The 22952-nt window shown below is 36.4% G+C and overlaps 1 protein-coding gene across 1 annotated transcript; it reads left to right on the top strand.

Moving 5' to 3' along the window:
- Positions 1–580: 580 nt before the first annotated feature.
- On the top strand, positions 581–6330 carry steap4 (STEAP family member 4). Its single transcript, XM_043260697.1, has 5 exons — positions 581–834; positions 1260–1714; positions 3278–3805; positions 4318–4482; positions 4730–6330. Exons 2-5 carry the CDS (start codon positions 1262–1264, stop codon positions 4997–4999), a joined length of 1416 nt encoding a protein of 471 aa, XP_043116632.1. The 5' UTR covers positions 581–834; positions 1260–1261; the 3' UTR covers positions 5000–6330.
- Positions 6331–22952: the final 16622 nt, after the last annotated feature.

The following is a 22952-nucleotide window of genomic DNA, read 5'->3' as shown; positions in this document are numbered from 1 at the left end:
GTTAGATGACACATCTGTGGGTTTCGCAGATGAGTGGAGGTGTGCAGAAGATCATGCATGCTGCGATAACTGTATTCAATGTATCATTCAAGATTCTGGGAGGAGTACATGTCACACAAGTTGTTTGTTTTTCATGAAGCATATGAATAAAAAAAGCTTACTTTGTTTACGGAAAGTCTTGTGGATAAATTTGCAAAACAACAGACCAATTATTTTTCCTTTTTGATTTATAGCAGAGCGATGTTTATACAGGAAACCAAAGTGTTTCTGAAGGTTTGAGAGACCGCCGCAGTTATTCCGCTATTGCGCAACTTACTTCCAGGCAGGCCTTGGCCTCAAAGCACAAAAGAGGTAAATCCAAGCAAACATTATGTGCCTTTCAAAACACACACATACAGAGAGAGAGAGAGAGTGAGACAGAGTTACAGTTGCTCTGGAATTTCCACATTGGACTTTATCCAGTACCAAAACAAACTCTCTCTTTTTTTTCCAAATCTAAACCCCCACTAAGTTGTGGGCAGGTCACAGGCTCCTAAAAAAAAAAAAGCCTTTGACATGCTTATAAAGAGACCAGCACAGGCGAGGAACAGCCTCAGTCTGACAAAGAAATGCTAGAAGCCAGAAGGAATTGAGAAGAAGAGTAAACGCTGGTTTTGATGATCACACCACGTTGCCAAACAGCTTTTGTGGATATGACGATAGTTATTGGCACAGACCATCCAGAAATTCTGCAATAAAATCACAGCCTTAGTCAGTGATTTCAACAGTCAGGATCTGACTCTACAAGACATCCGTGGATTTTTCAGAGACAATATATTTCTTGTATCTTTATCAGTGAGTATTTGCTGATTCTTTTTTAATTTAATTTCTACAATTAGAAAATTGTTTAAGTTATTAAAGGATTATTTAAATGTAATTTTTTGCCTTTAGGTTATAATCTGTGTATTGTGCATTATATCAGCAGTACTTTTGAAGCAGCAAAATAAACAATAAATTAAACCGTGCACCAAAATGTACTACATGCAGACTGTAATTAAATTTGATTACAACATCATTGCCTGTGGTGGACAAAAAAAAAAAAACGAGCATTAAAATCACTCAAGCAGAAATATAATCATCTACAGTCACAGCACTTGTATCAAATCTGAAATTTAAAGTGTAAATGGTGTTATTTTAGCACACTTTGCAATAGCATTACCTTTGGTTTTAGTTGAGCTATGTTTTCCTTATGAAGTATGGTGTTGCCTCTTATTTTTTAGAAATGAATTCAGACTCGGTTGCAATGACAGATCTCAGTGGAAAGATGCATAAAACGGAGACGGTGTGCATCTTTGGAACAGGTGATTTTGGACGCTCACTGGGGCTTCGTTTACTCCAGTCGGGATACAGAGTTGTATATGGATCCAGGACCTCTAAAAACTCTCCGCTGTTGCCTAAGGGGTCAAAGGTCATGACTCATGCAGAAGCAGCTTGTGATGCACATGTGGTATTCGTGGCTGTGCAGAGGGAGCACTATAGATTTTTGAGCTCCCTGGCTTCAAACCTTAAGGGAAAGGTGCTGGTAGACGTCAGCAATAATCTCAAGAGGGGTCTGTACCCAGAATCCAATGCAGAATACCTAAGCAAGCTGGTTCCGGAAGCAACGGTAGTCAAAGCCTTCAACACCATCTCAGCCTGGGCATTGCAGTCTGGTGGACTAGATGCAAACAGACAGGTAAAACACACATAAACACAACTCGTTCGGATGGACTGAATATACTTACAGGCTGGTAAAACATGTACATCAATGTAAACATGCAAAAAGTATTTCTTTTATATATATATTTCATGCACCCAAAAATTCACCAAAATAAAGACATTTTGACAAATTCTGATTGTAATTTAGAAGGTGTCGTTAATCGTTTAAGCAACAGGGACAAAGAAGCTGCTTTGAATGCAGTTGTTTAAAATTGAATGAATCAAGCTGAACAGACTGCCTAACAAAACAGCTTTGAATGAAGGTGTTTGTATGAGCTTTTGTCATTATAGTATGAATAAAAAAAGACAAATCAGACATAATAAATTGCATACCACTTTATATTATACTTCATTTCTAATGTCTGGCAGCTATATGACATATATCATACAACAAAAATGTACAGTGTCTGTACAAAGTACAAAAGAGCCATTAATGCATGTATAAGCATTTCAGTTCATTGTTCATGTAATGAGGCAAATGTCTCCCTCTTAGCGATAGAGTCTTTTTGTAGGAAAGTCATATCAGCAGGTGGTGGTTGAGAAACTGGCCAGATGGAATCTGAGCTCTGGCAAACTATTATTATTGCTATGTTAGTGCGTATGTTCTTTGACACCTGTTTGTGTGTTTCTCAATACAAATGAATAGTCACACCCGGCCAAGCAGTCTATTTGTTATTATTTCTCATTTTGATTAGAATTTCTTGTTCTTTTTTCCAAAGGCCAACTGTGACAACATATTGTATTGTTCAGGCTCACACTGCACATTGCTGTGAACTAAATTTAATTCCCAGAGGATATTTCACTGCTGTCTGAAACTATTAAAGAAGCATTTTGTTTCAAAAGGTTGTGTAGGTCAACAGAATGGCAACTTGTTAGCATAAATCAAAAGCAATCAAACCAAATGAAAATAGTTTGCTGCATGAGTAGTTTTTGTGATAGCACTTTACAATACAAGCGTAATTTAATCGTAATTGATTTCTTAACATTACTTAATGCGAAAGGTATCATAAACTAATTTTGTACCATGTTTAATTAGAATTTATAAATATACTATTTTTCATTGTTAATTCACAATGCATCAATGTCAAATCCTAAAAATGTATTAATATGTGCCATAATTAATATTAAAGTGCCCCTGTTTTGGATTTTAGAGAATGACCTTTCATGCAATGTGTAACGCAGCTCTGAATGAATGAAAGAATACAAAAAAAAAATTATTTCTAGTTTATCTGATTTCTAAATGTATTCTACTAGTACTTATTCTTATTTCCCTCTCATAACAATAAACAATCTAATATTAATGTATGCAACTAAATTAATCGATACTATAACTTAAAATGTTAACAATATATTACTAATATAAACATAAAATGGCATAAAAGTAATATTCATTATGTCATGTTAATGCCATTGCATCAATACCAACATTTTTGTGAACAGCAGATAGCCAACATTTAAAATGTATACATTACACAACAATGCATCTTAAGTTAATTATCTCTTTTTTCCATTACACTGCTTTTGTCCTTCATTTGTTTAGGTACTTATCTGTGGAGACCGTGCTGACGCTAAGCAGCAAGTGACGGACATTGCTCAAAGTCTTGGCTTCACTGCCCTGGACAGAGGCTCTCTCCGAGCGGCTGCTGAATTAGAAGATCTGCCCTTGCAGCTCTTTCCTCTCTGGAGACTTCCTTTCAACATTGCCATTTGTTTAACAGCTTTCATATTCTTCTATGCGCTCACAAGAGATGTTATCTATGAGCGTGTTACCAATGGTAAAGACATCGCTTTTCGCATTATGATCTCGCTGGCCAACAAGACCTTTCCCATCGTCTCTCTGGTGATGCTGTCCTTGTGTTATCTGCCGGGTGCATTGGCTGGATTTCTGCAACTTTATAACGGCACTAAATACCGTCGCTTCCCTGATTGGTTGGATCGCTGGATGCTGTGTAGAAAACAGCTGGGTCTGTTAGCGCTGGCTTTCGGTTTTCTACATGTTCTCTACACATTAGTTATACCCATCAGATATTATGTACGCTACAGGATAAATGTCTACACTATATCACTGGTAAGTTGAATACTATTCTAATATGGGCAGAACAGCTCTTTACAATCCATATTGCATTTTTTTCCTGTCCTTTCCTTCCCTTTCTTTCTTTCTTATATAAAGACAGGTATAATTCTTTTAGGTAGGGGTATGATAAAATCCTTTTTAGGTACGGGCATGTTTGTTTTGGCGATTTTTGATATCAGAAGTGTTTCTCAGAAATCATTTACTGCATCTTAAAGGGGTCATATGATACAGTTTCTATTTTCTTTGTGTGTGTGCGGAACTGTTTGTGCATGTATAAGACCTGCAAAGTTACAAAGCTCAAAAGGATTTATTTTGTCTAAAAAAAAAGGCTGATCCAGACATGGCTAAAATGCTTCATTCAAACACGCCCCCACATGTTCATGTCACAGTGTGGTAATATGTGCATAATGCAGCCCAAATGGTCAGGCAAAGAAAGAAGGCTGCAGTAGTGTTGATGCAGCCATGTCAGGAGACTCTGTGTGAAACTAACTTATGGTGTTTTGCAGGTAAAAGATAATAAAACCTATGAATTTGACAATACGGCAGCCTGGCGTATTGACTCCTACTATTCCATGGGAATTCTTGGATTTGGGCTGTTTGTCTTATTAGGAATTACATCCCTTCCATCTGTGAGCAACTCCCTAAACTGGAGGGAGTTCAGTTTTGTACAGGTATTACATTGTCAGTTTGTGGAATATATTTATGCATTTATTTTGTGTCTCACTCAAGAGTTTTATAGTAATAAGTTTAGAAAGCATAACACAATATGGACATTGTTGGTTTTTGTTGTTGTTTTTTTGTCCAGACTGAGAGCTGAAAACACTGCATTGATCAGTACAAATGTATCAAAAATGTTTCAGTGTTGAATTTTTCACACATTGACAAAGGTGAAATAATTTATGTTCCTTTCTTTTACAGTCCAAACTGGGCTACATTACCCTGCTTCTCTGTACCGCTCACACATTTCTGTATGGCTGGGACAAATTTCTGAAACCTGCATCATATAGGTGGTGGATGCCTCCAGCATACATGCTGTCTCTGGTGGTCCCCTGTGTGGTTCTGATTCTAAAGCTAATCCTGATCACTCCATGCGTGGACCGCACTGTCACCCATATTCGTCAAGGCTGGGAGAGACAGGACAAGACTTCAGGAAATGGCATAAAGACAAACCATCCACTCATAGCATAGCCATCTTTTAACTGTATGAAAACTGCGTGTTGGACTTTGCCCTGAACTCTTCTGCCGAAAGTGAGTTTAAAATGTCGCAATGAAAAAGTGCAGAGAACTAAGAATTAATGGAGCAACCGACTTGGGACAACGCACATTTTTAGGTCTATAAGAAAGGAAATATATTTCCAGAATACAACCATTGTTTAAGCAAAGGAAGTCCATCACACACATTTATTGCTTACTTATATTTTGACTGTCCCAATGACTTTTTTTACAGGTTACAGTGTTCCTCAAGTAGGGGATGACTACCCGTTTAATCTGTTTAAATGAACAATTTGTTGTATTTCATTTAGGAACAAAACAAGTCATCATCTTCATGAACAAATCTACTGATTTATTCAAAACGCTAATTCAGAATCAAAAAAACACATTTACTGCGCAATGCACAGTTCTGGTTTGATCTTATTGACAGGGCCTTAGACTTTAGACCTGATTTGGACTCATGACAGCGACTTGAGAACATATTTGTTTTATTGTAAGAAAGCCCAGATGAGAGCTACAGAGAGCCTCACTACACTAGTGAGCGGCAGTTTCAAATTGCAGTTAGCCAGCCGTGGGAAATTCTTTGGAGCTCATCCTCCAACTCACATTATTATTATTACATCTCACATGATCTCGCATTACTCTATAACCTACAAATTGGGAAATACTCACAAATGCATATGTATGCTTTGACCATATATTCACAGTGCATAGCAACATAACCAATCCATATCATCTGTGTTCATGTTGGAAATCATCTATACCATTTAAAGAATTCAAAGGCAGAAATTGTGGGGCTTTTATTAAAGCACACTTTTCTGTATTGTGTAAAGCACTTGTCTTTTTTATTACCTGCTTCCTCTGGGCTATTTCCTCTCAAGAGCCTCCCAGTGGGCTTTTCCCTTTAGATATTATCGATCCAAAACTGAGCAGCAACTTACTTCTTGATCTGTCTCTGGGTCTGGGCTTTCCTGTCTGCGGGAAAGCTCATCTTTCTCTCTCTTGTGAAGTATAAAGGAGCTGTCAATCACATTGGCATTCACCTTCACTGGTGGATGGCCCTTTCTGTATAGTGCTTTTATGAAGAATTGCAAGCTGCAAAGAGTGTAGCTTAGACCAAAATAGAAAGGCTCATTTTGTGACAAATATAACTGAAAATCTGTGGGCACACCTTTGAAGAAAACTAATAACTGCACTTATACAGAACACAACAGAACAACTCTGTTTATTAATAAATATAGCATAGCCACAGATTTTTATTATATTTTTGTATTATGTGTATCAAATAAAAACTGAAATGCACAGCATTCTGACATTTACACTTGCATTAATTAAAAACAAAACAGAATTTATATGCATGGATGTTCGGAAGGACTTTTCAGGGGGAAAAAAAATCATGCTAAAAATAAATTTCAAATAATATATGATTGTATCTGATTAGACAAATTGATGAATACTTTATTGGTTTGATTGGTTGCTAGAACATTTTTTAATGTAAAAATCTGAACATTAGAATCCCTAAATGCAAATTTATAAATATAAAATTAGTACAATAAGTAAAATATATTTTAATTGTTTTAAATGCCAGGCTATATAGATATTCACTGTCGTTTAAGCAAATTTGTATACGTGTGCGTGTGTGTGTGGGTGTGCACCCACACACACACACATACAAATCTGCTTAAACGACACTGAATATCTGTATAGCCTGACATTTAAAACAAATTCAGAGTTTAATTATTAATGAAATTCTATTATCCATCTTAAATATCAGTTTAATAATTTAAGCTAAATCATTAACCCACCATTAGGGACTTTATCATCTACCTTGGTTATTGACCTTGCAGGACAACTATAAATAAACGAGACCAACGACAATTTTGGAGCAGTCCAAATACTTTTAATTATATCTACTTCATGTGCTCCACCCAAGTTACATTATATTGTCTTGTAATGCTGTGTTTTGCGTCATTTACACAGACATATACTTTGTGACAAAAGAATTATTACTCACATACATGACAGCATCACTAATGAGATAGCAGGTTGGAGTTATAATTAGAGAGATCATATTGCGATATGAGATGTCATTTCTGTTTTTGACATGAATGACCTCAAAGATGAACAGGTAAAAGTCAAGAAAAAAAGTGAAGCCTTTGGCAATGCCGAAATGAGTGTGTAAAGTTACACAAGCAGATCTTCCATCTCATAAATGCTCAGAAAGAAGCTTCTGTCTTAACCGAAACTCAACGTTCGCTAGTCTGGCCTCCGCAGATCCACCTTTGACCGTGCTGAAACTATAAAAATATATAATTTATCATTAAACGCAGTTTTTGAGTTCACTTAAACTATGTACTTTCAGAGGAAACAATAGGCTTTTTGAATTATTTAGGCTTGAGGAAAAAGGCAAACGAGTGTCTCTTTGAATGAAACCGTGTGCCTTTTGGGACCGCGATCAAACAAACAGCAACACACACCAAGCACAGTTGTTGTGGCCTCACCACAGCCATCTCTCAGGTGATACAAAGTATCTTCACAGAGGGGAATGATGAAAGGCTGTTTTGGTTACAACTCAAAAGTGTGAGTCAAAAATTCTGTGAGCGTCTGTATTTGTCTCTATAGCCTGTGTATACTTCCTCCAAAAATTCAGCTCGTCTCTTGCAGAATGGAGCTGGCCCCATTTCATAGACACTTTAAAAGCAACCAGAATACAGCATCCTTCCTCCTCTTCCCCACACACACACACACACACATCTCTCACTATATTGCACACACACATGCCCATATAACTCCATCACGGTGTAATCTATTCTGGATTCCGTGCAGACCTGCCTCTGTTTCAAGTGATGGGTTTTCAAAAATTCTACCTCCCAAATTCTCTACCTCTCAAGCTCTCTACAGACCTACTGCAAGTCAAAATATTGTCTCTCTGTGTTGCTGAAAAGATGGTAGTTTGCTTTGACAATCATATAAAACAAGCTAGTAATGTAAACCTTCAAAACAGTTAGATATCCTTCCAACTCTAGTTCAAAAAGAAAGAACAACGAACCAGACTCTGAGTATATTCATAAAACAAAGAATTTCTAGCATTTGCCATTATTGGCCAAATTAGTACAAGAATTAGTAGCCTCTGAGCAAACTGAATTAAACTGGCAGTAACAGAAGACTGTTTTCTTGGCTAAATGATCACGGAACTGGCAGCAAAATCAGAAGTATCTGTAGCACATCAGGTGGGATGACATTATGCTTTCTTCAATTGCTTTTAATCTCGTCAGTATCTCTTGAGGAATGAATAATGACATGCTGCTGATTATGTAATCGACTTGATCTGGTCCAAAAATAATTTAAAGGAATAGCTTACCTAAAAATTTTAATTTGCTGCATTTCACTCGTGCTCAGGCCATCTAAGATGTAGATGAGTGTAGCCTATTACCTCAAAAAATATTACCTCAAAAAGGTAATATTTATAATTATATATTATTAATACAATTAATAATAAATATTTTGATTAAATCTTAGAATTAACGGTTAGAATTAACCCGTTTTTTTACAGTTCAGCTGCTTTTGGATGTAAATAGTGCTTTATCTTTGCATATTTCTCTTCTGATTCAGACTTCCACTCAAGAAAGAAATCTAGATGGCTGGATAGAAGACTTGTGTTTTTAGCACAAGTAATGAAACATTATGTAACCTAAAATTATCTTAAAGCAATAGTTCTGATAAAACTAAAAACTATGTCATGATTTACTATGTTGTTTCGAAACTGTACAACTTTCTTTTGTTTGTGAAACATACGTTATTTGAGAAACGTCTCATCATACAGGTTTGGAAAAACATGGGGGTGAGTAAATTTTCATTAGTCAACAAAAGACTAGGCAAGCTGGGAGTCAGACATATTAGTTTGATCATCTTAAATTACCATAAACCAGCTAAGACCAGCAAACTATCTTAGGCTTGTCTGTTGTGTTCAGGAGAGTTATATAAGAAATGTGTCTGGTAGCGATAAGAGGTGCCTGATTTTATACCTATTATTAACTACGGCTTATAATATCACAGTACGTGCTTGGAAAATGCAATGAGGCATGATTCATTGTGCATTTGTCCACTCACTTGTGTTTATTGAGTTACTGTGTTGATATATGATGATGAAATTTTACCTTTGTGCCTGTTCCAAGTTGCAAGATATGAATCAACCTACGAAATAAGTCTCAGATTTCTCTGTTCATTTAAACACAGACAAACTATGCATATAAATACAGCCATAAATATAAGAAAACAATTATCAATTAATTGTTAATCAAATAGGTCTCATTCTGTGTAGCCACTTACAGCATTATTCTCACTTCAGTACTCTTAAGTAAACAGAGTATCTATAGCCATTATTAAGGCCCACCAGAGAAGTCACTTCCTCATGCATCTAAGTTCTGACTAGCTTTTACACGTGTACTATAGACTCAATCTACAGGGGCATTATATCCTGGCATAGCAGCTGCTCTGCAGAGGGTGTTGAAACAGCTCAAAGGATCATGGGCACACGGCTCTCAGCAATCCAGGACATCTATTCTAAATGCTGTCTCAGGAAAGCTGAATGCATTAAGAAGGACTTCAGTCAGCCGGCACCAACACTTTCTGCTTTCTGCCTTCTGGAAAGCGAGTCAGGTCCATCAGCAGACACTCATCAAAATATAAGAACAGCTTACATCCCAGTCCCACGATGCACGCTGTTACATTGGACACATACACTATGGATCCATCAAATGTTCACACTGCAATAGGACTTAATTACTGCCAATCACTGTACTCATTTTACCTCTTGCTCTGTCGCTTTACTCTTTTCCTCTTACTTTCTCTTACTATACTGCTGCAAATCAGTCTTGGCAGATCTCTCTAGAAAAATAAGCCATCATCATCATAATGGCAAAGCAGACATATTTTAATGTGCTACGAGAGCCAAGTAACCTCAAATACGTGACTGCATTTTGAAAATTAGGCCACAACAAAATCCATTACTGCTTATATGTCTATGACTATAATTTATGCAAAAAAAGGACAAAGCAGCTGTAATTATTGCTGTAATGGAAAGGCTGGATTTTCAACAGCCATTATTCCAGTCTTCAGCATCATATATGGTCCTTCAGAAATCATTACGATTGGTTCTCAAATAATATTTCTTAGTATCATTGTTTAAAACAGATACTACTTTTATTTATGTGGAAATCATGATCTATTATTTTTCAGGATTCTTTGATGAATAAAAAGTTACAAAGACCTGCATTTGTTTGATAGCAACAAAAAAATTATTTTATTTTATTTATTAATTTAATTAGATACATCCTTCTGTCCTGGCAGAACATTACCAGTGCCTTTACTGTTTTTCTATTGAGGTTTTTTTTTTTTGAGCTCCTTTGTTCAAAACTAATATTGTACAGTATATATTCAAAATAAATATTGTACTTGTGCAGTTAATTTAGCTTGGGTGTCATTAAAGCAGCACTAGAACAGATTATATACAACTTTTTATGTTTTTTTTTCACTGCAAAGGTTTATGCTGATAATATGTAGCATTTTCTTGAGGAGCCCACTGTGCTTTCCCTGTAGAATAAAAGGGGATTTTCTACGTTTGCTAAGAGTGGCATAATTTCACTGATCTCCAGAGTCAGATATATATTGAGGAACAAGCTGGATCCTGCTGTTGTGCAGAAATGTCATAAAAATACAAAAACTGCATAAATAAATAAATATGCACTGTATAAGTTCACATTTAGGTGAGAAACATTCTGTTGAGCTTGTGCAGGTATGTTTCTCTGATGTGTGTATAGAACTTAAAGAATACAGCCTTTAAACACAATATCTAGCTTGATAGCCTTGCAGAATTATATAAGAAAACAAGCTTTCATACTTTGGCACAGTGTTAATGACATTGGTGTTTCATTCATTTGCAAAGTAACGCTTTATAAATTCGTTTTGGAGGGAAAGTTAAAAATGTCACACTGAGAAAGTAATTAAAAAGACAACAAAGCTTTAATGTGGTCTACTACATATTTAAAAACAAAGATTTAATTATTTATCAATAGAACAAAAAGTAACCCTGGGGTAACATTAAGAATGACATCCAATCATCACCCAGAACAAAACTTTCTAATCTAGTTTATATTATTTCCTGTTTGACTGAAATCAGAATGAAGAGTAACATTTTAGACTGTTCCATCAATAATTAATAACTACACGGGAATTAATGACGAATAAGCTATTAATGTTAAGGAGCCAATGAGACATGAAGCATGTGGATCCATGTGGAACATGGTCACAAACACAGCCCGGGTCAAACAATAAAGCGCCATGAAAAATGGCAAAACAATAAAATTAATCCAATAGAGGCACAAACACAGAGGCAAGAATTAGAAACCTGGAAAACAGGACACTAAAAGAGTGTATTCACACCTGTCTTGTTTGGTTTGATTAAAACAAACTCAAGTTTGTTTCTCCCTTTGGTGCCGACTTTTTGGGCAGGTGTGAATACAGCAGTCCAACAACCAAACCAAGCTGAAGAGGTGGTCTTGGTTCAGTCCCAAACCAACTCTGGTACGGTTAGTTTAAGATGTGAATATAATCCAATCTCGATCCGCCTCAACTGCAGAAAGCACCATGAGAAAGCTTTGTGTGCTTCTGTTGTAACTTAAAAAGAACCTTCCCAGAATGTTCCCTGCAGGTTATTTTTTAATTTTATTTTATAACCTAGAGAGAACATTCCCGGAATGTTCCCTGCAGTTTTTTTTTAGATTTTCTTTTATAACCTAGAGAGAACGTTTCCTTCAAGTTATTTTTAGTTGTCATGTAACTATGTAAACTAATTAAAGCTTTGCAGATGGTTCTGTCTAATGCTGAAATGTGTATTCTTGCACATCCTCAAATCAGAAATGACCATTTAAAAATGTAGTTTTACTATCATTTATTGATCTCTTTATTGAATAATTAATTATAATTAATATATATTTGAGAGTAAATATTGCAATTTCAGAGATTTTTGACCAGTCTAATTTGAAGAGAACATCATATTAGGTTTTGGTTTACAGACAAAAAGAGAGAAGCACATCATCGTGCTTACCATAAGTGGTAAGAAATGAATGTAATCCTAATCAAATAAATGTTCACTTTTAATGTATGTAAAAATAAAATTGGAATTTTTAAACCCCAATATTTTGTTGAAGTCACTGTTATTTGGTGCTTAAGAAACTTAACTGGTCTAGGAGACTGTACAGCAGCGATACTGAAGTAAAGATGTTAGGAGAACGTTCTGAGAACCTTTGGAGAACTTCCTGGGGACCTTCTAGGAACTTATATAGAACATACCCTATAGGTTAGGGGAACATTCAGGGAACCCTCTTGGGAAAGTTTCTATTTACATTAAGAAAACTTTCCTGGCTAACCAAATGGGAACATTCCCAGAACGTTCTGGGAACAAAAGTTTGTTAGCTGGGTTACCATGACCTTCACTTTAGAATTGTATACCTAGCTCTTAGCAGTTCTTGGGGAAGAAATAATGAAAAAATAGTAAACTACCACATTCGACTAAGCACTATTACTTAACCTGCTAATTAATTCATCAGAGTTTATTGTTAGGTACTACAGTAGCTAATTACTAAGTCTTACCTAGTTTGTTTAATATTTAAAATAATAGCCTGTAACAAAAGGACTTAATTAAATTTGACTCTGTGGTTGGTCCAAAAAGTATATTCCATAGAAAAAAAAAAAGATCTCCACAATTTTCTTGTTCTGATCTAGCTGATTAAACCACAGTCAGTATTTCCTCCGTTAGAGCGTGCTGCGGCCGGGTCAAGAGCAGTACGCCTCCGCGAGCAGTCACCAGTCAAACAGTCTGTCCTGTGAGAGTGCGCGCCAGACAACATCAGAGAGATTTTATCCCCAGCGAACCCGCGTTACCACGGCAACACGACACCTAACCCTCATTACCGTATCTTCATATTTAATAGAGCCTCTTTTCCGCCTTTTCGCTCGGAAACAAAACTCCCGATGAATTATTAAGCACTCATCTATAATATATAGGAGCAAGTGCGTAAGTCTCTATATGACAGTTTTTCATAGGAGACATCCGGCGGCTTCACCCTATCATCACTCTGATCGCACTTCTGTAATGGGCCAGAGACCATCGCAGTTACTGGAGCGGCCCTTTACCAAATCTAACCGAATGTGAAGTTTTTATAGTATCAGTTTTGTGCCAAGACACGCGTGTTAGACAATGTGAAAGAGAGGTTACAAAAGGAAAAGTGTGTCTATCTAGACAAAAAGACAAGAAGAATGGGTGGATGGATGGATGAGAATAAACTAGATAGAGAGATAGAGGACAAAAGACAGAATTGATGGGAGGATAGATTATTTTCTTTTTTAATTTCAGTCTGTATTTCATCAAGTCACTCGTTTGTTTTAAAACAAACAGTTGCTATGCAAACATTTCCATCCAATTATCCTCAAAAAAAAAACCAGCGGCCTAGTACATACAGTGACTGGCTGACAGGAGCAGACAAATCTCATCTGATATTTTCTTCTAAAAGATGGCAAGAGACGGCCTCAAATATTCTCACAAGAAGAAACAGGAATACATTGTTCCACGACTTCTTTCTGATTCACATTATCTGTGCATCAAAGCGTCTCACGGGCTCGCATGTGCTGTTTACAGCTTCTCAAAAAGAGCAGGAGCAGGTATCAAATCTTTTAATCAGCCGTGATGTGGCCACACTGCTACACACCATCATGTTAATCTAGTTAGCCGGGAAAGAGGAAACTCATCTCATCTCCCCCATTTAACCTGCGATCTTTTGGGAAATTAAAAATACGATTTTTGGGAAAACTAAAACAAACAAACACAAAAAAAAAACACTATTTGCATCAGTGTTGCTGCTTTTAAATAAACAGGTCAATGCATGGTCACATGAATTTGGCTATTAAAGCACAGAGACGTTATTAAATGCACCCTCAGGGGAAAAAAGCTCTACCCGAGACAGTCACTGTCGGGTCAAACATGCCTGTGTTGTCTTGTTACTTTAAAGTAATGCTGAGAATTTAGCTTTAAACTGTTCAGTAATATGTGATTGCAAACTTCTGTCAGTAAAATGACGTATGATGTGTTTCACACTTCACACACAGGCAACACTGCAGCATAAAGCAGTTTCGAATTTGCTTTCAAGTTTCTGCGATGTACTGAGCTCTGACAGAGATATTACTTAAATTACTATCTGAAACATTTTTTGTAATAATGGTTATTAGATGGGCTTGTCGTTACAAACTTTATAATCTGATTATCAAATTTATGTCCAACTGGCAGTTAAACTACACTCCTTAAAATAATTAACTAATTACATGTAATTATTTTAACTTATCACTAATAAATTAAATAAAAAGGCTCACATGTGTTGTGTACTGGCCTCAGGGGGTCAAGAAAACATATTGTTCTCACACACGCACCCCAACGAACCACTATGTCTATTGCTTTTTAGTGCTGACCCCCAGCCGTTTCATCCATAACAACCCGGGGCTCCAGGTAAACAGCCCTATGATCACACACTGACCTGCGAGTTAATAGGTGAAAGCTTTTCCCTCGCTCTCCCTCATGCACACACAACACACCACGTGCTGTCCGACTGTCGGTTATTAGAGGTGAAAGTCAAACCCCAGCAGCGTGGATTCTCGCATCTGTGGCAATCAGAGGATCCTGCTTTGCATCACTGACAGAATGTTTGCTTATGTAACATGGGAGAGTGATCTGAAAGACTCAAGTGTCACACAAACAAGATAGCCTTTTATCAAATGAGTAAAAAAATGAGTCTTGACCATTAGGTTATAAATTAGCACTGAAAAGTACTTCATCTTTTAGTGGAGTTAATAATATACTTAAAATGTAAATTAATAACATGCAAACAGCCGACTACGCATTATATTCAAAATAACGTTAAAATAGATAACACACAACTGACATGAAATTAAAAGAATCATATTCTTATTCAATTATTTATATTATTAACTACCTATTATATTACACAAAATAATAAATACATAAAAATCTATATTTTTTAATTATATTTTTACTTTGCAAATGCAAAAACATATTCATAAGTTCATATTTCATAGTCATGTAATTAATGTGATTTATTGAAACAGGTTATATAATTTAATTTCTGTTGTTTTTTTATTTCTGAAAGATTAAAGGTTGTGATTTTCACCATATTTTCAGAGTGACCCAAAGGCTGATTAGGCATTTTAGCTGGGTCATACTAGTGAACATTGCCCAGATGGTCAAGAGCCTCTCGAGCCTGTGTGTGTGTAAAGCAATTTAATAAGGGAAATGACATGTATTAGATATATTTTAATGAGCAGATGAAACATGGATCAACTTGGCACCGTCCTTTCCCTTGACAGTTTGTCTTTTCTCTTATGAAAATCAGCATGGATGCTTTTGCATGTGTGGGTGAGTGTGTGTTCCCAGCAGCTTGTCCAAAGGTTCTCACTGCCTTCTTTCCAATTTTGTTTCAATGCTGTATATTATATTTTGTTCTTGCAACATTCATGCATTTATATCATCTTTTGTAGAGAAGAACTTATCTGTCCTTCATCAGCTCTTGGTTACAGATGTTTTTGGTTTTTTTTCTGTCATCAGCTCTTGGTTACAGATGTCGCTCAGGCGTTTGGAACATTTTCTCCATGCTTTATCGCTCTCTCTCTCTCTCCCCCCACAGTCTCTCTCTTTCATTTGAAGAGCAGGGCTTATCCATTTCAGACATCTTATTTTCTCAAGGGAAGGACATTGTCCTCTGCCCCATACCTAACCAAACTCATGTCTGTCTCTTATCAGTTACCTTTCTTTCACCCAAGGTTATCACAATGCATCACAACCCCCAGGTTTGCTCTTCTCGTTCTTTTTCAAAAAAAAAAAAAAAAAAAAAAAGAAGAAGGAATTTTCCACGGATCCTCAGCTGCTCAAAACTGCAACATTTTGTCCTTCACTCAAAAAAAAATTGCAGTGTGGAAAAGAACAGATAACACCCAGTGAGATGTTGTCTGTAAATCTGAAAGAGTTTTCCCTTTTGTCTGCATGAGCACGAGAAACTAAAAGTGACACTGATTGGATGGCTGTTGAGCATGTGGGGTCATTTGTGTCTTCGTGCTGTTCAAATGCATCTGTGCAGGGTAGAGCTCAATCTCTCTCTGCAGTCACTTTCATCATGTCTTTCTGCTGGAAAGGAACATTGTGCGATCTCACAGTGTTTACTGCCTTTAAAAAATGTTCATGCGCACGTTCCTACTTAAAAACACTGCTGTGTTGAAACATTGAAAGTACCTTTTAGCTTCAAAGCCTCCTCACTTGTTTTGCTTCCATTTATAACGCTTGTTTTTTTACTAATCATAGTTGTTGTCCTTCTGTGTGGAGCGGAACAGTAAAAAACCCATTCATTTTCTCCATAGAGGAATTCATTCTGAACAATAGCTTATAAACCTTCCAAGACCAACCTATTGTGAGCCACAAGTAGGGGTGTGTGATATTAAAATGATATCTCAATATTTTATCGATAATGATAATTAGACAATATTTTGATGAGTGTGTTATCATTGTGCTGATATCTGATATCTTCAGGCTGACTCCTAAAGTTTTTTTTTTTTTTTTAATATTCTTTGTATTCTGCATAGATGTCAGTTCATACTGATAAAAATTTATCTTTCAGATTAAATTGATTTTTCAGATTAAATTGACTTTTACATTTTATGGGCATTTTAGCTAAGTATGCATTATTTTTGAATCACACACCTATATCTGAAATGGCTTTTAGATGTATTATTTAGTGTAGAACATTTATCCTGCATTAAAAAAAAAAAAAAAAAAACTAAGTGATGTCTATATCTTGAATTATATGATAATTCTAAATGCATTTTGATAGACTGAATAATGCAGTGAAAGAACACACAAACCTGTCTAGACTTCACGTAATGTGAATGCACTCTGAAGGAGTGTATCTTTTTGCAAAAAACTCCAAAATGTCAAATAGCATATCGTTAAAACTACATTAATATAATCCCAGATGATATTGACAGATGAAGTTGTTCATTGACGGTTTAGACCTCTCTCGAACCCAGCAGTCTGCATTATTTCAATTTATTTAAATAATGTGTAATTTATTTAATATCATACATTAATTTCCAGTGAACGCAGGGTTCTGTTCTCAAACTACTTGTTTTTAATAATAAAGCTGTTAAGTACAGTCTTGTATAGGCTGTTTTAATTTCAAATTAATATGCTTTTATCAGTTTTAAATCAATAACGCTTTTAAAAATACAGATAATACAGAGAAATACTTAAGTAACTACGGCTGAAAAAGTGGCACTGTTGAACTTGGTCAATATCACTGTATAGGGCCACGTTAGCTTAACATAAAATCGACTGAGAACCAAGCCTTTAAAGAATCGGTTTGTTATTTTAGGCTAGGTTTTTACATTCATAAAAGTATTGCTTGGCTTTTCGGATACATTTTTTAGATTTATTTCAGTTTCAGAATGCATGTTATTTTGCCATGTCCCGTGCGCTCCTAATTAAAGTTGAATGAAAGTAAAATAGTCAAATCATGAAACGTAAAAATGTTGTTCTCCTGTTAATATTTTGTTAAATAAAAGATTACTTAATTTGAGTGCATTTATCATTTGGCAATAAGATATTTTTATTAAACAAAACATGATTACAGAAATGTTTGAAGTTGTGGACGAGCATTGCAGAGCTAGTGCAGAATAAAAATTTTGTGATTAAAAAGTATATGCATATACCTTCGACCCACTGACTCCCGCTGAAGTCCACTAAATGGAGGAAAGAAAAACATGAAAAAATTATGAAAATTTGCAAATATTCATCTCAGTAATTAGCTGTCTTCACTTAGAATTTTAATACAGTTTTCTTACAAATGACCATCTTGTACACTATAATGAAATATTTTTTCACAGGTAAAATCATTTTCCTTCGAATCAATATTTCATGCACATATTTTGCACCCCTAGGCGATAAGGACCAGGTGACTGTACATTACTTTGTTTACCGCTTCATTGTTCATTATTCAGTGTTTTATCCTGCACATTTCCTCCTGCTGAGGGAGCTCCACACAGAACAATTCTATTTTTTTTTTTAAATTAGACATTTTTGATCACAGGCCATTTCATTCACTCGCATACAAGACCGCCAACAGCCAAAAGATCACAGGAATCCTTAACGGCTGTGAAAAACTTGTCTGAAAAAGTTAAGAGGGAGTGAAATCATGTGCATGACATCCACACACACAGGGAGTCTCACATTTAGAGGTCATGCTCCTCACCATGTCCCCCTGGTCCCTCTTCCTCTCAGACTTGTTTTATTTCAAACAGTTATTTCCTTCACTTTTTCAAAAAATGGAGTTGAAGGTCACGTCTCTAAAGGCTTAAGCCCGTTTGAAAGAGGACGTGTATGACGTTTGTGGGTGAGGGTAAGAGCTCAGATGTGTGTGTGTCTAAGGAAAAGAGGTCTCACACTCGGTAATCACACCTCGGCGGGGTAATCCGTGTTGTTCAGGCCGCAATACAAAACAGATTTGCCAGATTTATACAACGATCCTCGTGTGTATGAGTGGAGAGGTTACAAACAGGTCATGCACACTTCTAATGTCCAAAAGCTGGCTTTTTTAGCCAGGTACAAAAGCTAGTCACAGTGCGTTTATGGTCATGCTAAGGACACAAAATGGTATCCTACTCCACTTAAAGCGGATTGCGTTTTTAAAAATCTAAATTGTTGGCCAACTGATGATGTGAAAAATCCATAATAGCGCACAGCATGTTCCAGAACCCATTTTCTTCAATACAAGACCATTACCGGCATGGTAAAAAGCCAAACGGGGTTAACGGCAACTGTAAACAGCACAATTCACTAATTGAAAACAAGCAGATGAATCCCATCATTTCCTATAACTGAAGCTGCGCTGGGCAGCTATGTTGTCAGACATGTCTCTAAAATAAATCCAGTACATAAAACCACTGAGGATAGGGTTTCACCGAAGAGGGGATATTATCAGAGTAACAACCTAAATTTGATTTGGCATCCAAAGCTTAATTTGCGCAAGAAACAAATGATTATAGCTCTACTTTATTTAACGTTATTTATGAAATAACAGACAGGACAGAGGACAGATTGTATTCACAAGTTTGTTTCATTCTTTTCTTTCATTTCCGTAACTTCGAAAGTCACTTTTATTTATGTAAAATGAAATAAAACCAAATCAAAAGCTCATAAAGAATCTGAATACAAAATTAATAGGACACGGTGTTTTGTTAAGTGCAATTCATGTGCTTTATTCAAAGCAAAATGATCAAAATACATTGTTTTGAAAGCCACAGTGCAACACAAAGCTTTGTTTCATCATGGCTAGAATAAAATGCAAGTTGTTTGGGCTATTTTTATGATTTTTTTTTATGGTGATTTGAGTTCTTTTTGAAGCTTCTTTTTGAATGCCTCAATCCCTATTCACTGTAATTAAAAAAAACGACCAGCGTGATTCTTCAAAACGTCTTCTTTTGTGTTTCCCAAAAAAAAGAGAAGAGTTTGAGCTGGGTAAATGATGTCGAAATCTTCAACTAAGCCTTTAAAGAATCGCTGTCTTGAACTCCTGTGGCTCGGTTAGAATAATTTCTTTGGCAACTACCAAGAATGCTTTCAATAATGTGAGAAAAGCAGCAGACATGCGTAAAACATGCACATGGCTCTCGGTTTTAAAAATACTGTTATTAGCAGCTTGCCTGCAACAAATAATAGTGGGACATGCACATGGTGTGAACATGTTTCTAGAACGGCATAGCGGTGTTTGGCATGCAGAGCTGATATCTTCCTGTCTGCATTCCCACCAAACAGGTCACGAAGCGCAATCCAGTTGGAAAACAGAAAAATAAGGCTGTGATGAAAGAAAAATAAAAGATAAACAAAACCGAAAAACTTTTGAGCCAATGGCGAGGCACACTTCAGATGGGCTCTCAGAGCCATCATCATGCCGTAATGGAACTTGCAAACACCAGGCAGAGAAAGACAGGAACAACAGCCTTACAGTTAGAGAGGTGGTGATACAACAATACAACAGGGAGAGTGAGTGAAAAAGATAGAAGAAGATGAAAAGAATGGGGTCTGATTCGCTTCAGTGGAGATGTATACATTGCTTTCACGTTACCCAAGAAAAGCAATCTGGGGGTGTGAGAGTGTGTTTGGTCACCGCACCTGAAAGGACAATGCAAGACAAAATAATACAGAGTATGTGCACACATAAGATGAAACGCTGAAGGAAGTGTGTGTGGGTTGGCAATTGTGGTTTATGGGGACACAAATGGGTTTCATGACATGGCTTTGACAGAGGTATTTCAATTTGAAGGTTGTTTATGGAGGACACTGTTAATGTCCTCATCATTCAAAAGACTTAAAAAAAAAACATACTAAATTATGTGTAGTTTCCTGTAAGTAGTGTAGGGCTATAGCACATACAGTTAAAAAAATGCAGTATAAAAAAAATATTACGCCTATGGAGAGTCTATATAAACCACAAATGCGTGTGTGTCTGTGTGAATTTTAGCTGGAAGTAGTATAATATTGTTTATTACACAGCTTCACTTCACAAAACATGATTTGATGGACTGGAGTCGTGTGATGCTTTTAATCAGCTCTCATTGGACTCTCATTCTGACGGCACCCATTTATTGCATCTGTTAAATTTTCCAAATCTGTCCCAAAGTAGAAACAAACATTTTGGATGACCTGCAGGATAAGTCATTTTTATCAAATTTAATTGTTCACCTTTTTTTGAACTCCATAGTTGCTTTTTGGAAAACGCTCCCCAGAACAATACAACATTTCCCAGTGTTGTTGGACTTCATCAGCTTTTGGAACGACACTCAGTCTATCAAATTTGTAAAGTAATATGTCTTCATATTCCCACATTTCTCTGGGAAACTGCTTAAGCCCTATTTGGATGGTATTGGTTTTATAAGGGGTAAATGGGGTAACATTTTTTACCACAGAATGTATGTGATGTTAATGGCCAGTTCACACAGGACAATAAATCTCAGCAAAACTAAGTAAAAGGAATAACTGGATTTTTATTATTTAAATTATGGCATTCTGTTGGTGCTTGTCATTTAACTAAAGCCAACAGGAGTTTTGTGCCTCCAACACGTACTTTCAACCTTGTTTTTGATCTGAATGCTATGTGGAAACTTATTCCACCACCTAGAGTGCAACTAAACTGCGGAAAACTACATTGGAAATGATGGATTTGTACGGGATTATAATTACCTGAAGTAATTTTTCTTAATTGCTTAATAAAGCGTCACTGGAATCTACTGCCATTAATGATTACTGAGATAGCACATTCAGACTTTGGTTATAATTACTTTGGCCCACTTTTCTTTTTACACAGAATTTTGAACCGACTTCACCTTTATGCATTTTCTAAATAATTTCACACAGTAAGGGTGTTGTTGTTCTGAACACCACCGTCAATAAAAGAATTTGTGATTTAGAACTTAATTGGTTGAGCTGATGGTTTAATGACTCGCTCAAAGTCAGAAGACAGTTATTTAGTTCTTAACTAACTCAGTGTTTTAAAAGAATTGGTTGAATGATGTCTTTGTGATTCCTTTTCTGTGACAGGCTACCATAAAAACAAGCTTTTGGAACAGCACTTGACCAATTTCACGGACCAGAACAAGCTTCTATATAATAGTGTTCATAGAACCGTGAACATAGAACATAGAACTTAGGAAACAACGAACTTATTAGAACTTGCTCTTCTCGAAAGCACGATGTTTTCATCATTAGACACCTTTTTCATTTAAGACGTGATGCTTGGCTCTTTCATTATTTCGCACACGGTCTTCTTTAAGGCTTTTTGCAGATTCACCCTCTCAGCTAAACCAGGACATCAGACTTCCTTCAGCATGAACTCAGCTCAGAATAGTTATACAGATCCCCAAAGCATAACCCGCTCGATTTCTGAAATATACATTTGCAATAGAAATAAAATATGATGCCTGTACTAAGAGACCTCGGAGATATGATCCTTAGAGGGGGCCAGAGCTCTCAGCCTATCACTGTTAAACTATAATGAGTGTGATTGACAGATACTTAACTTCACTTAACCCGGCCCACTAACTAACCTTCTGCTGTTTAAGAGACATTCAAATGCACCTCAGTTTTACAAGAAGATTGGATTGAGTTTTAAAAGATTGGTTTCTTCAAAAGGCATAAAACATTACACAAATCTATCTCAAAGGCTTATGGGACCCATCTCAAAGCACCTTGAGGTACATACTGAAAGCGTATGCAAATTGACCCGACTTACCACGAAGCATGTCAAAGTTCTGATGTGTGCATTAAAGACTGTAAAATGGGCTGCACCTCTCTGTCGTTAATGTAAATCACACCATTAACCAGATGACTACGTAGGCCGCGGAGAGCTGATGGAATGGAGCGTAAATCACCAGATAAAGGTTCAATCAGTGACTGTAACTCCGTTCTTCTCTTTGTGTCTCACTTTCCCTCTCTCTTTCCAAAGTGCCACTTGAAAAGGGTAGTTAATGGAACCGCTCCACATTGCACTGCCTCTAAAAGTTTATCCTTTCCATTCACCTCCGGTTGAGCCGCCTCATTACTGAAAAATGTTTCACTTGCCCTTTTCTATCTCTTAAATTCAATATAAAAAAATAACAGCCTTGTACGAGATGGCACCATTTCCCTTCTCCCTGCTTTGCATGTGATCTTTTTTACTTTTCTTTTTGAGTCGCAGGTATCTTTAGAAACCTGTGTAAACAGTTTTCACCTTTCTTGAGATGCAATTAAATGCTGACATACTATCATCTAGCCCTGCATTATCTT

Source organism: Puntigrus tetrazona, chromosome 16, assembly GCF_018831695.1.
Source record: "Puntigrus tetrazona isolate hp1 chromosome 16, ASM1883169v1, whole genome shotgun sequence".
Taxonomy (NCBI): Eukaryota; Metazoa; Chordata; class Actinopteri; order Cypriniformes; family Cyprinidae; genus Puntigrus; species Puntigrus tetrazona.
The sequence above is the reverse complement of the archived record's forward strand: the minus strand, read 5'-3'. Positions and strand labels throughout refer to the sequence as shown.

What these genes read in the sequence shown, in the direction of transcription:
- steap4 (XM_043260697.1), top strand. Translation starts at nt 1,262, where the DNA reads ATGAATTCAGACTCGGTTGCAATGACAGATCTCAGTGGAAAGATGCAT. An exon ending in GACTAGATGCAAACAGACAG is followed by an intron (nt 1,715 to 3,277) that starts GTAAAACACACA and finishes TCATTTGTTTAG; the next exon opens with GTACTTATCTGTGGAGACCG. An exon ending in ATGTCTACACTATATCACTG is followed by an intron (nt 3,806 to 4,317) that starts GTAAGTTGAATA and finishes GGTGTTTTGCAG; the next exon opens with GTAAAAGATAATAAAACCTA.